This window comes from Rhinopithecus bieti, unplaced genomic scaffold, assembly GCF_001698545.2.
Source record: "Rhinopithecus bieti isolate Rb0 unplaced genomic scaffold, ASM169854v2 scaffold_3764, whole genome shotgun sequence".
Taxonomy (NCBI): Eukaryota; Metazoa; Chordata; class Mammalia; order Primates; family Cercopithecidae; genus Rhinopithecus; species Rhinopithecus bieti.
The window spans coordinates 1,005,238-1,018,342 of NW_016804367.1; the positions used below are offsets into that span (position 1 = coordinate 1,005,238).

Consider the following 13,105-nt stretch of genomic DNA (forward strand, 5'->3'; position numbering starts at 1 on the left):
TCCCAAAGTGCTGGGATTACAGGCTTAAGCCACCGCGCCCAGCCCTTGTGTATGTCTTTATCAGCATTGTAAAAACAGACTGATACAATAAATTGGTACCAGTACAGTGGGGCGTTGCTGAAAAGATACCAGGAAATGTGGAAACGACTTTGGAACTGGGTAACAGGCAGAGGTTGGAACAGTTTGGAAGGCTCAGAAGAAGACAGGAAAATGTGGGAAAGTTTGGAACTTCCTAGTGACTTGTTGAATGGCTTTGGCAAAAATTCTGATAGCGATATGGTCAATAAAATCCAGGCTGAGGTGGTCTCAGATGGAGATGAGAAGCTTTTTGGGAACTGGAGTAAAGGTGACTCTTGTGAAGAAACTGGCAGTGTTTTGCCCCTGCCCTAGATATTTGTGGAACTTTGAACTTGAAAAAGATGATTTAAGGTATCTGACAGAATAAATTTCTAAGCAGCAAAGCATTCAAGAGGTGACTTGGGTGCTATTAAAGGCATTCTGTTTTATAAGGGAAGCAGAGCATAAAAGTTTGCAAAATTTGCAGGCTGACTATGCGATAGAAAAGAGAAACCTATTTTCTGGGGAGAAATTCAAGCCAGCTGCAGAAATTCGTGTAAGTAGCAAGGAGCCTAATATTAATCCCCAAGACCATGGGGAAAATGTCTCCAGGTCATGTCAGAGACCTTCACGGCATCCCCTCCCAATCACAGGCCCAGAGCCCAGTAGGAAAAAGTGGTTTCGTGGACTGGGCCCAGCCAGGGTCCCTGTGCTGTGTGCAGCCTAGGGACTTGGTGCCCTGTGTCTCAGACACTCAAGCCATGGTGAAAGGGGCCAATGTACAGCTTGAGCTGTGGCTTCAGAGTGTGGAAGCCCCAGGCACTGGCAGCGTCCATGTGGTGTTGAGCCTGTGAGTGCACAGAAGTCAAGAATTGAGGTTTGGGAACCTCTGCCTAGTTTTCAGAAGATGTATAGAAACTCCTGGATGCCCAGGCAGAAATTTGCTGCAGGGGCAGAGCCCTCATGGAGAACCTGTGCTCAGGCAGTGCAGAGGAGCCCCCATGCAGAGTCCCTACTGGGGCATTGCCTAGTGGAGTGTGAAAAGAGGGCCACCATCCTCCAGGCTGCAGAATGGTAGATCTACTGACAGCTTGCACCATGCGCCTGGGCCACAGACACAATGCCAGCCTTTGAAAGCAGCAGGAGAGAGACTGTATCCTGCCAAACCACAGGGGTGGAGCTGCCCAAGACCATGGGAACCCACATCTTGCATCAGTGTGAGCTGGATGTGAGATATGGAGATCATTTTGGAGCTTTAAGATTTGACTACCCCAGTGGATTTCGGATTTTCATGGGCCCTGTAACCCCTTTGTTTTGGCCAGTTTCTCTCATTTGAAACAGCTGTATTTTCCCAGTACCTGTACCCCCATTGTGTCTAGGAAGTAACTAGCTTGTTCTTGGTTTTACAGGCTCATAGGCAGAAAGGGACTTGCCTTTCTCAGATGAGACTTTGGACTGTGGACTTTTGGGTTAATGCTAAAATGAGTTCAGACTTTGGGGGACTGTTGGGAAGGCATGATTGGTTTTGAAATGTGAGAACATGATATTTGGAGGTGCCAGGGGTGGAATGATACGGTTCGGCTGTGTTCCCATCCAAATCTCAACTTGAATTGTATCTCCCAGAATTCCCACGTGTTGTAGGAGGGACCTTGGGGGAAGGAAATTGAATCATGGGGGCCTGTCTTTCTCATGCTATTCTCGTGATACTAAATAAGTGTCATGAGATCTGATGGGTTTATCACGGGTTTCTGCTTTTGCTTTTTCCTCATTCTGTCTTGCCGCCACCCTGTAAGAAGTGCCTTTCACCCTCAGCCATGATTGCAAAACCTCCCCAGCTGTGTGGAACTGTAAGTCTAATTAAACCTCCTTTTCTTCCAGTCTCGTGTGTGTCTTTATCAGCAGCATGAAAATGGACTAATGCAAACACTCTTATTATTACAGTGATAATGAAGCTTCAGGTTCTAGGTGGTACAGTTATAATTTGTTTAGCATGTTTTATCAGCATAAGTCCTTGGGCAGTTTTATATAATTTCTTTTGCTAAACTGTATTACCATATAGTGGAGGAAAAATGAACCTTTATTATGTAAAGCCACTGATTTTCAAACTTAATTTGCTACTGCAGTATTGCCTGACGTGCTATAGTGTAGACTAATGTAGTATGTATTCTTGTCTTTGATAGGATCATCTGTAAATTTCCACACATACAAATATTATTTGCAGTAAAGTTTTGTTAGCTATCCTTTAGCAAGTTAAGGAAGTTCCCTTGAAATTCCTTGTTTGAATAGAATATATATATTAATAATGAGTGGATATTGAATATCATCAAATGCTTTTTCTAGCACCTGTTGAGATGACAATTTTTTAATGGTGAATTGATAAATGTTCTAATGATAATCCATCCTTGTATTATTTGAATAAAGTGCCTTGTCATGTTGTGTTCTTTTAGCTTATTCTTTAGCATTCCTGAATTAAAATAATTTAGTTGTGATTTTTCCATATATGGCCACAGCTGAGGGTGGCCTATAATTATCCTTTCTTGTACTGTCCTTGAATGGTTTGGTAGCATTGTTGTGATCACGTTGTAACTTTAGTTGGGAATGTTTTCTTTCTTTCTCAGAAAGTTTGTCAGTTTGTTCTTTAGCTGTGTATATTGGATTATTGGTGAATTGCATTGTGAGCCCATCCTTTGTGGAACTTTCCTTGTAGAAATCCTGTTAGGCTTGGGCTATGAGAGTTTGCAACTTGTTTCTGCCATAGATCCCTCATATATAATTGGTCCGGAACACCCACTGCTTAACAGCTGTTTGATTTTGCTTTTATCTTCTTACCAATAAAGTACAGGTAATAAAAATATCTACCTCGTTAGGTTGTTGTGAGGATTTGAAAAGTTATTTCTATGTAAGTGAATAGAACAGTGGTCTAAGAGGGGAGGGGTTCCCCTTAAGAACTGATATATTTGGGAATTATTTTCTTATTGTATTATTTTAGAATAGCTTTTAAATTCAGCTTCACTGAAAAAAAGTAAGTCTTACTTAAACCAAATCAGATAGTGCACATACAAATGTTTAAATCAGGTAAGATAGGAATTGATCATTTACTTGATGTAAGATTCACTAAGGAATGTTCTTGGCAAGATTGAGAAACTGATTTCGGTTACCCATATCTACTTTTCCCCTTTCAGAACCATACTTTCCTCTGGCCATCCTGCAAGTCGTTCCTGCACTGTACTTCTGTCCTATGGTCCTTATTCTCAACTACTTCTCAGCTAATTCCATTTGAATGATTTGTATTTATTTCTGAACTCTTCTGCCCTGTGACAGAAGAGAAACTTTAGAGAATAGTGTGTGATATAGGCACTATGTAGGCTTACAACAAATATTTGTTGAGTAACTGAATTTTCTAGTTCCCATTATTTGTAGTAGTAAATTCTCACCCACACTCATTTGACCTTGAGGTTTTTGTAAATATAACATTTTTATGGCCATTAATATGATTTGTCAACTTACTGTGTAAGCAACTTTTCAGGAATCTTATTTCATAAGTGTGGTATAAAAACACTACATATCATAGATTTGAAGAGCATATCATTAATCACGATGGATTTAGTGTATGAAATTTCCTTTTTTACCTGTACCAGTTTCAGATTAGTTTAAAAATATTTTTCCATCTTGATACATTTTAGCATTTGCCATATTGAAACTGTTGCATTTGTGGGTTCATAGAAAGTCATTTAAAAAACTATTTTCATAAATGTTAAAAAGAGGCCTTTTTTATGCTGAAGTGTAAATGCCATACACAGAAGAAAATTATCTTTCATGAGCCAAGCTCTCCACTAGTGTTTTCACTTTTCTTTCATTTAATTTTTGTGTCAAATCTGTAAGATTATGTCTTCAGTTTATAGGTAAGGAAACTAAACCCTCAATAGGGTAAATGACTTGCTCAGGGTCTCATAAACAGCAGGGATTTGAACTCAAGTTTTTGGATTCTAAGCCAGTATTATTGAAGATACACTCAAGAAATATAACCCTTCTGTGATGAACTAAAGAGATAATATTCCATTTAACTTTTGAAAGGAAATAATTTAAGGGAAACTCACAAGAGCTATGGAAACATTTTTTAAGCTAAGGCTGAAGGCTTTAAGTTTGAAGTGGATTCTTATTAAAGAGACCTGCCCTTTCGTTATACCTCCTAACCCCTTGTTTAGATATAAGACTTTCCAAAACATACACTCTAATTCCATGGAAGGAATACATTCAAGCTGTGTTCACATTGCACAATTACTTCATGTCTATTTAGCTCAAATTTCCTTTCTCATTACTTGTCCTTGATGTCTTATATTCTGTATTGTAACTTTTTTTGAGTTCTCCTGTTATATTTATTTAACACCCGTGCTTGTTGTTCCCAGCTTTGTTTGGTACTTTACATGCAGAAGATGCTTAATAAGTGTTGAACACTATTGAGTTACAGCATTTAAGATTCTTGTACAATGTGTCCCTCCCACCTCTATAATGTTCTTTATTACATTCATATAGAAATAGCCAAACTGTTGTTCATTTTTCATCTTTGCTTATCTTTTCTTGTGCCTTTCTCTTTTTCTGAATGGCTTTTCTCCTCCTTTCCTTTACTTATGGCTTTGTTTTCAATTCTGCCTCCTCAATGAGACCTCCACCATTAAGACCATTAGAAGTCTTTCATTCCTTTGAATTTCTTTTTGCAGTTATTGTCATTGGAATGTGTTTGACACTTCAGCATATCTTATTGTCATTTATCCTTCTGTGTATGCAATGTCTTATCTGGATTGTGAGTTTAAATTTTTATATTTCTTTAGGTTTGAGTATTAGCTAACATGTTCAAGAGATTCTCAGTGAATATTCTGATAGAAATTCAGTGGTAGTTAACCTATAAAAGGCTTTATATAAAGCATTGCTGACTAGTTTGGGGAGAAAATTTAGCAGATAAAAATGAAGTGATCTGCCATCTAACGTGTCTCAATTGACATTGAAATTGTTAAAAAGAAAATAATCCAGGCCAAGTGGCTCATATTTGGATATATTCTAGAAACAGCAGTGTGATACCTTCTCCCACTTCCTTTTTCTTTCTTGTCTTGTCTTTTTTTTTTTTTTTTTTTCTTTTCTTTGAGACAGAGTCTTGCTATGTCACCCAGGCTGGAGTGCAGTGGTGCAATCATAGCTCACTGCAACGTAGAACTCCCGAGCTCAAGTGTTCCTCCTGCCTCCGCCTCCTGAATAGTTGAGACTACAGGTGTGAGCTACCTATTCTGTGTCTCTTAACATATGCACTTACATTGTTGACCATGAACCTCCTTTATCTTGTTTTTAACATTTACTGTGTTTTTGTTTTGTCTCTGAATAGCTAAAAATGGAGCAATTTTATTTTTTTCTTCAATCTCGATCACATATTTCTTGTTGGTCAGTTATTGGGGACTGTAACTGAGTCATTTGCACTATGTTCTGTTAGGTTCTGGAATGAAAGCATGATTCTCTCAGCTGACCACTGACTTATTATTTGTTGTAATTTTGGAAAATAGTGAAAAGTATGGTAGTGTTGAAGCAAAACCTATGCTGGACTTAGGTTTTAATAACAAATGACATACATTTATTGGGCAACTAATTTATACATCTAGACATTCTGCAATATAGTTTAAGTAAATAATGGAAGATCTATAAGCTAGCTGTTATTAACTTTATTTTTCATGTGAGGAAATGAGTCTGAGAAGAATTAGATAGCTGTCTAAAAGGTCAAATATTTAACAACTAGCACTGCTGTAACATAAACTCTTAAAAGCAGGGACTTTGTTTTGTTCACTATTGTAGTCCCAACACTTAAGACATGACTGGGACTCAGATATTTGTTAAATGAATCCAGTTCCTCTCCTCTTATTCTCTCTTGAACTCAACTTCAGATTTTCACTCCTGTCACTCCATTAAAGCTATTTTTGTTGATGTTATTAATGACCTCACTGTTACTAACATCCAAAGATCTTGTCTTTTCTAACTTGACCTCTCAAGTTATATTTACCCATTAGTTACTCCCCTTTCCTTGAAATTCATTGTTTACTGACTTCCAAAATAACACATTCTCTTGTTTCTTTCCTTTCTTCCCTGGCTACTCTTCAGTAATGTTTTCTTTTCCTCTTTCATGCCTCTAAATATTGGAGTATTCTCAGGGCTAATTCTTCAGATGTTTTCTACTTTTGATTTACTTTTACTTCCTTGGCAATATCACCCAGTGCAATACCTTTAAATACCACTTAGATGCTAGTAATTACCAGTTTATATTTTTTTCCTGGACTTTTCCCCAAACTCTGCTCTAATACATTGAATTATTAATAGATTAATAGATATGAAGCTTAATATGTCCAAAACTAGACTCCTAATATCTTAATTTTCTATACTTACAGTTGGAAGAGTATATCTAATTTATACAAACCCAATCCTTCTAGTTGATTAGGACAGAAAACCTTCGTGTCATCTTTGACATTGAGACCAGTTTCGACCTGTTGGCTGTGTCTTCTAAATATATTCTGAATCTGATCACTTCTCACCTCCATTGCAATCTTTCTGGCCCAAGCCAGCATCCTTTTCCAGATTTTATTATAATAGGTTCCTAGCTGATTTCCTGCCAGGACCCTTGGCCCCTCTGTAGACTATTCTCAATATAATAGCCTGGGGTGTCCTATTTATAGAAGGAAAAGTCAGGGCATGTTTTCTCTCAGAATAAAAGACTAAATTCTTAAAACCTACCTTTTTGACCTCATTTCTTACTACTCAGTGCAGCTCCACTGGCTCCCTTGCTAATATCAAGCATGTCCTCCTACTACTCCCAAGATCTTTGCATTTATTTTTCTCTCTTCTGGCATAGTCCTTCCACAGATAATCTTCGTGACAGGTCTTACGGTCTTTACTGAGGTCGTCAGGTCTGCGTGAGGTTCCTACTGAGTATCCCATTTAAAATTACAGTTCCTTTCCTGCATACCCTTTTCCATCCCACCCAGCAGCACTTAACCCACCTTCTTCTCATGTTACTTAATATCCTTTAACACACTCTATTCTACTTCTTTATCATGGTGTGTTTTTGTGTTTTACATTTATCTCTTCTTATTAGACTATATATTTTACCAGAATGTAAGTTCCATAGGAGCAGGAATGTATTCATTTGTCTTTCCTTATTTGTTCATGTGTCCATTCTCAGAACAAATGAAATAGTGAATGAGTATTAGACCTGAATTTGAATCTAGTTCTGTTTGACCTGATAGCTAAACTAGGCTACCATTTGGTTTATGTGGATATATTATTTGTTTTAGACACACACACCCCTATGCAAACCCCACCACTACTCAAAAGCCTTTTGAAGTAATGTCTTATAAATTTTATATATAATGAACAATCTTGATATATTTAATATTTAATCTTACACTGACTAATTACTATATTCCGAATTTTATCTTTAAATATAGCTGTGCGGCCGGGCGTGGTGGCTCAAGCCTGTAATCCCAGCACTTTGGGAGGCCCATACGGGCGGATCACGAGGTCAGGAGATCGAGACCCTCCTGGCTAACACGGTGAAACCCCGTCTCTACTAAAAAATACAAAAAACTAGCTGGGCGAGGTGGCGGGCGCCTATAGCCCCAGCTACTCGGGAGGCTGAGGCAGGAGAATGGCTTAAATCCGGGAGGCGGAGCTTGCAGTGAGCTGAGATCCGGCCACTGCACTCCAGCCTGGGCGACAGAGCGAGACTCCGTCTCAAAAAAATAAATAAATAAATAAATAAATATAGCTGTTGCATGTATTTGTTTTATTACTTTTATAAAATTAGTGTGTGTGCACACACATATTACTACTGTGCATACTATATTACTATATTTTGTTATATACGTGTGTATCTGTATGTGTAGATCTATATATATAATTTTTAAAACAGGTTATCAGGACACCCCATGGGAGAGACTTCGATGACTCTTTAGAAAAGTGTGAAGAGTATTTGAGCCCAAGGTCGTGTAGTAAGCCCCAGCATTCAGCGAGGACCTTACTAGTCCATTCAGCACCCTCAACAATGCCAAAGCATTCTCCAAGCCCTGTGTTAAATAGAGCTTCTCTCAGGGAAAGGTAATTATGTGCGGTCTTCATTTCTGTACTGATCTTTGAATAATAAGTATTAGAAGGGAAAGCAGCAATTATGCATGTGAAATGAATATCTATAAAAGTGTAATTTGATTTTAAGAGGCTTAAATTGTTTTTGTTTAAAATATATTACATATTAGATAATGTTAGATATTTCTTCCTAGCACAGCTCTCTAGATGTGGGTTTATTCACCAGATATGGGTCACATTAACCCTAATTACAGATTATAGTTTTTAAAAGTGAAAAGTAATATATATGATTGTTTTTAGTAGATTCAGAGGAATTTAATATTACAGGCTTGCCTTAAGTGTAAACACAACACAGATTATATTTTTTATTTAGTCATAATGGCTATCTATATATTGTTGGTAGATGGTATCTAGTTTTCTCAAACAACCTTCTCCCAACTCCCTAAGAGCATCTTAATCGTGTAAAGATTCCAACTCTCCCTTTAAAAATGCTATGGCAGCCAGAGTCTGATCCTGTTATAATTTAGATGTGAAATAAATAGTTCCTTTTCATATATTTTAAAATTGAAATTGGAAATTCCTTGCCTCTGTCACAAATAGTAATATAGAAAACCATGTTTCTGTAATAAGTTGAAAAGAAATCAATCCTGGTGAAAAAAATTATGTAAGTTTTTTCTGTATGTAAGAGAAACACTGTCAACAACATGGAAATCGATGTATCTTTACAGCTGGTGTCAGAAAGCGAAAGTAAGCACACCAAATTCCTGTAGTGTATTGGGGTCATCAGGCATAATTAACAAAGATTTAATTAGCTGTAGAGAATACATTGAAAGTTTAACTCAAAACTGATGATTTGAACAACAGTGTATTAGTTTGGATGCTGTATTAAAACAAATCTATTTTAAACATACTGGTTTGTCTGTTTACTTATTAGCTTTGCAAGCATTCATAATGGATATATGGAGGCATGTTGTAGACCCCAATCCTGAGATACGTAATTTTGATTAAGGTTGCTTCTAGTTCATTAGAGTCAGGCCTGTGGTGGGGTTGGGAGGATCATGGAATCGTTAACATAGGTGCACACACAAACAACAACAACATCATAAAAAATTCAGGAGAAAAACTGAAAGAGAGGTTTTTCTGCTGAAGTTGATAACTTGCATCTCAGTATCAGGGGACTTTCCTTGATTTCCTCATCTGCCCAGCTGTTTAGACATACAGTTGGTGCTCCTTTCTTTTTATCAACTTTTAGAAATCATCTCTAGTGATTTTATTGATTAGGTCCTTTGTCATCTCTGTAAATTTTCCAGAATTTCTTAAATCTGTATTTCCTTGGATATGTTTTATTTACTTTTATAGGAAACTTTTATAAATAAATACTTTTACAAATGAGTATTTACTTTTATAAATAAATTTATGTTTTATTTACTTTTATAAATACTTTTATTTTTCTACCTTTTCACATATTTTGTAGAACTCTCCAATTGTAAACCTACCACTCTAGTACAGTATTAATTTTAGTTCTGTGTTACTTTATCTTTGTATACAATTTTGTTCCAGCTTTTGACCTCAGTCTTTTCTGGATTGATAAATTTGTCATTGAGGCTATATTCAAAAATTCTTCATTGATGACAGTTAAAGTTAGCTGCCCCTTTATTCATATTTCAGTATGGGGAAGGGCTTAGAGTAGATAGCGATGGCATTTACACATTATTTTCACTCAGGATGATAGATGTAGTAAGTTCTTTGCTAGAAGAAAATGAGTTATTCTAATGTTAAACATTATCTATTTTAACTATAACTTGAGGAAGGTTAGGTAATTTTAAAATAAAAGAATACAATGGCAATTTAGTTTTGAATTTCCCTATACAAATTAACATTTTATTGGTATACTCTCTGGGACAGGCATGACAGATAAGCTTTTTTTTACTTTCACTAAAGCAGAACACCTTTGATTTGAGTGTATTTTCTAAATATCTAGATTAGTCTCTAAAGGAAGATAAAATGTCTAAGGCATACTACTAGGAACAAAAACATTTTATTCTTTTCAACACTCAGTACCGCATCTTTAAATATAAGACATTCTCTGAAATGGCTTTTTCTAGGTCACTAAGCAGTATACTTGTAGGGTGTTTATACAATCTATTGAAATCAATAAACAATTTAAACCGATATAAATGTAGATTGTATGTTCCAGGCAAAATTGGAAGTTTTGCGTGGGCGCTGTATGACAGAACATACAGTTATAGGAGTTTATCTTTGTAAATATTTATTGAAATTAAATAAGTTTTCTCTAAGATTGCAGTAAAATGCTGACTCCTTAATCGTGTATATAAACAGATTTTTAGAAACTTTCCCAATGGCTTTAATCAAATCAATTTATTTATTTATAGTGAAGGTGGATTTTGCTTTGTGCCCATTTAAGAAATTCCTCCAGTGAAGTTAGCACAACATAAAATGGTTTCAATTTTGGTTATAAGTGTTATATTTCAGAAGTTATTTCCTTCTCGATGTGTAAATATTAATATTATCATTTAAAATTTGTGTGAAGTTTTGAGTTATTACTAAAATTAGACCAAGAAATACTAGCAAATCTACTGAAAAAGGAGCTGATACTCTTGAATCATGCTTAAAGTTTTGACTTTTATAAATGAAATTAGATTGGCAAGCAAACATTCCTTATCCCACAGCACAGACTAGTGGATCCTCTAATAGTTATCGTTGAAGAGATCCAGTGGATCCTCACAGCTGAATAGTTGGATCTCAGATTTCCGAGATGTGCTATATATATTGCAAATAATAAAGTCTGCTAATTTATTTTTCATAGGTGCAATAGAACTTGCTTTTGCATATACAGGAGATTAAAATTTAGATAATTGATTATTCATTATTTATTGCATTTTTAAAGTAGATTATATAAAACATTTATCCTGTTTAGTGGTTTATACTTTGTATAAACATATGATATTGTAGCTTTTAAGAACAAACTGGATTCATGCCTATAATCCCAGCACTTTGGGAGGCCAAAGCGGGCGGATCACGAGATCAGGAGTTTGAAACCAGCCTGACCAACATGGTGAAACCTGTCTCTACTGAAAATACAAAAATTAGCCAGGTGTAGTGGCGGGCAATCCCAGATACCCAGGAGGCTGAGGCAGGAGAATTGCTTGAACCTGGGAGGCGGAGGTTGCAATGAGCCGAGATCGCGCCATTGCACTCCAGCATGGGTGACAGAGCAAGACTCCATCTCAAAAAAAAAAAAAAGGACAAACTGGGAAGAAAAAAAGGCAAAGATTTAAGCAACATAGCAACATTTTACCTATTTCATTATTATATGAAAAAAGTCATTTATCTATACTAGTGTCAGTTGTGAATTTGAGAAGGGCATAGGAAAGAGAAAGGGATGCTTTGTTTCTTTCACATCTTTAATTTCAACCCCCAGAATCTAATAATAAAGTCGTATTTTTCAGTTTTTTAGATGCATTTATTCATAGCTGAGACTAGAGAGATGATATCATCTGTGTTGAAAAGAAACCATTTAACCTCTGTGTTGCTCTGCATTCTGAAAAAATGAGCATGATTAAATTGTAAATATTTTTATCTATTATATACATTTTGTTTCATTTCATAAAATTAGGTATTTTTTTCTCAGCAGAAAGGAATTTTTTCACATAGCTTGAGGGTATAATTACTAGAGAATAGGAAGGATATGTAAAGGCATTGTACATAGAATTACTGTTTTAATATGAAAATCTGTATCTTTAATTAAAGCTCCAGATAATTACATGTGTTAATCATTAAAATGGTCAGATATGTAGGTATGTTCTCCCAAATGTATGCCAACCTTTATTCAGACTATTTGGTGAACATATGGTGAAAACTTGATAGTATAACGTAGAATCAGTACCTGATTTTAGTAATAAAAATAAAACTTATTTTATGCCTACAGGTTTCATTCTGACTGGTGTTCACCTTCAAACTGCGATGAGATCCATGACCGGGTAAAAAATGTCTTGAAATCACATCAGGCTCATCAAAGACATTTATATGTTAGTTTCTAAAATTTTCTTTCGAAGGCTATTTATAATAGGTCAAGAAAACCACCAAAGATGCCTAAAGCTTATAAAATTTAGTCACCCGAAAGAAAAAAAGAAAGAAAGCTCCATTTGATGGAAATCAGTGGTTTTGCCCAAGGCAACATATCTAAATTCCTGCTTGACCTAAGTCATTATGCAAAATGTTTGAAACAGACCATCTGAACTATGAACAGTGTTAGTGAAATTATCTTATAAAGTTTCAGTACATAGTGACTTGATGATAATTATTTCACAGCCTTCAAAATATGAGAACTCTTGTTTCATGGTTCAGTATAAAGCAATTTCATCTGCTGCAGATATATTTAATTCATTGGGGTAGTGAGAGGTATGTATTTTGAAGAAACTTCTCAGTTAATTTGTATGTTAATTGAATAAAAGAGGAAAAGAACAGGTCAGGTTTGTCAGGTTTAATATTAGAAAAAAATCTATATGAGGATATTTTCTGAGAAAAAGCAGATAAGCATTCATATAAATGACAGCTGGGAAATAATGACAGTACTTTTTTGTGTGTTTGATCTCTTGTTTCATTCATTAGTTTAAAAAGCAATCATTTATCATCAATGTGTGTTGGACACTAAGATTAGTCTTGGGGGATATAAGGGGTTTATATGACCTTGGGATCAGTTTTTACAGTTTTAAGTTTCTATATACATGCTGTTTTTAAAATTAAACTTCTTTTCAAAGTATGGAAAAGAACACATAGAAGGCCGGGCGCGGTGGCTCAAGCCTGTAATCCCAGCACTTTGGGAGGCCGAGACGGGTGGATCACGAGGTCAGGAGATCGAGACCATCCTGGCTAACACGGTGAAACCCCGTCTCTACTGAAAAAATACAAAAAA

General features: G+C 35.9%; 1 protein-coding gene across 1 annotated transcript in view; it reads left to right on the forward strand.

Annotated features, from left to right (window-relative positions):
* The window catches only part of SPATA6 (spermatogenesis associated 6), a 127,229-nt gene that overhangs the window by 40,000 nt on the left and 74,124 nt on the right, over positions 1 to 13,105 (forward strand). The window contains exons 7-8 of the mRNA XM_017867523.1: positions 8,000 to 8,184; positions 12,119 to 12,218. Coding sequence (XP_017723012.1) covers positions 8,000 to 8,184; positions 12,119 to 12,218 — 285 coding nt within the window. The remainder of the gene's footprint in view (positions 1 to 7,999; positions 8,185 to 12,118; positions 12,219 to 13,105) is intronic.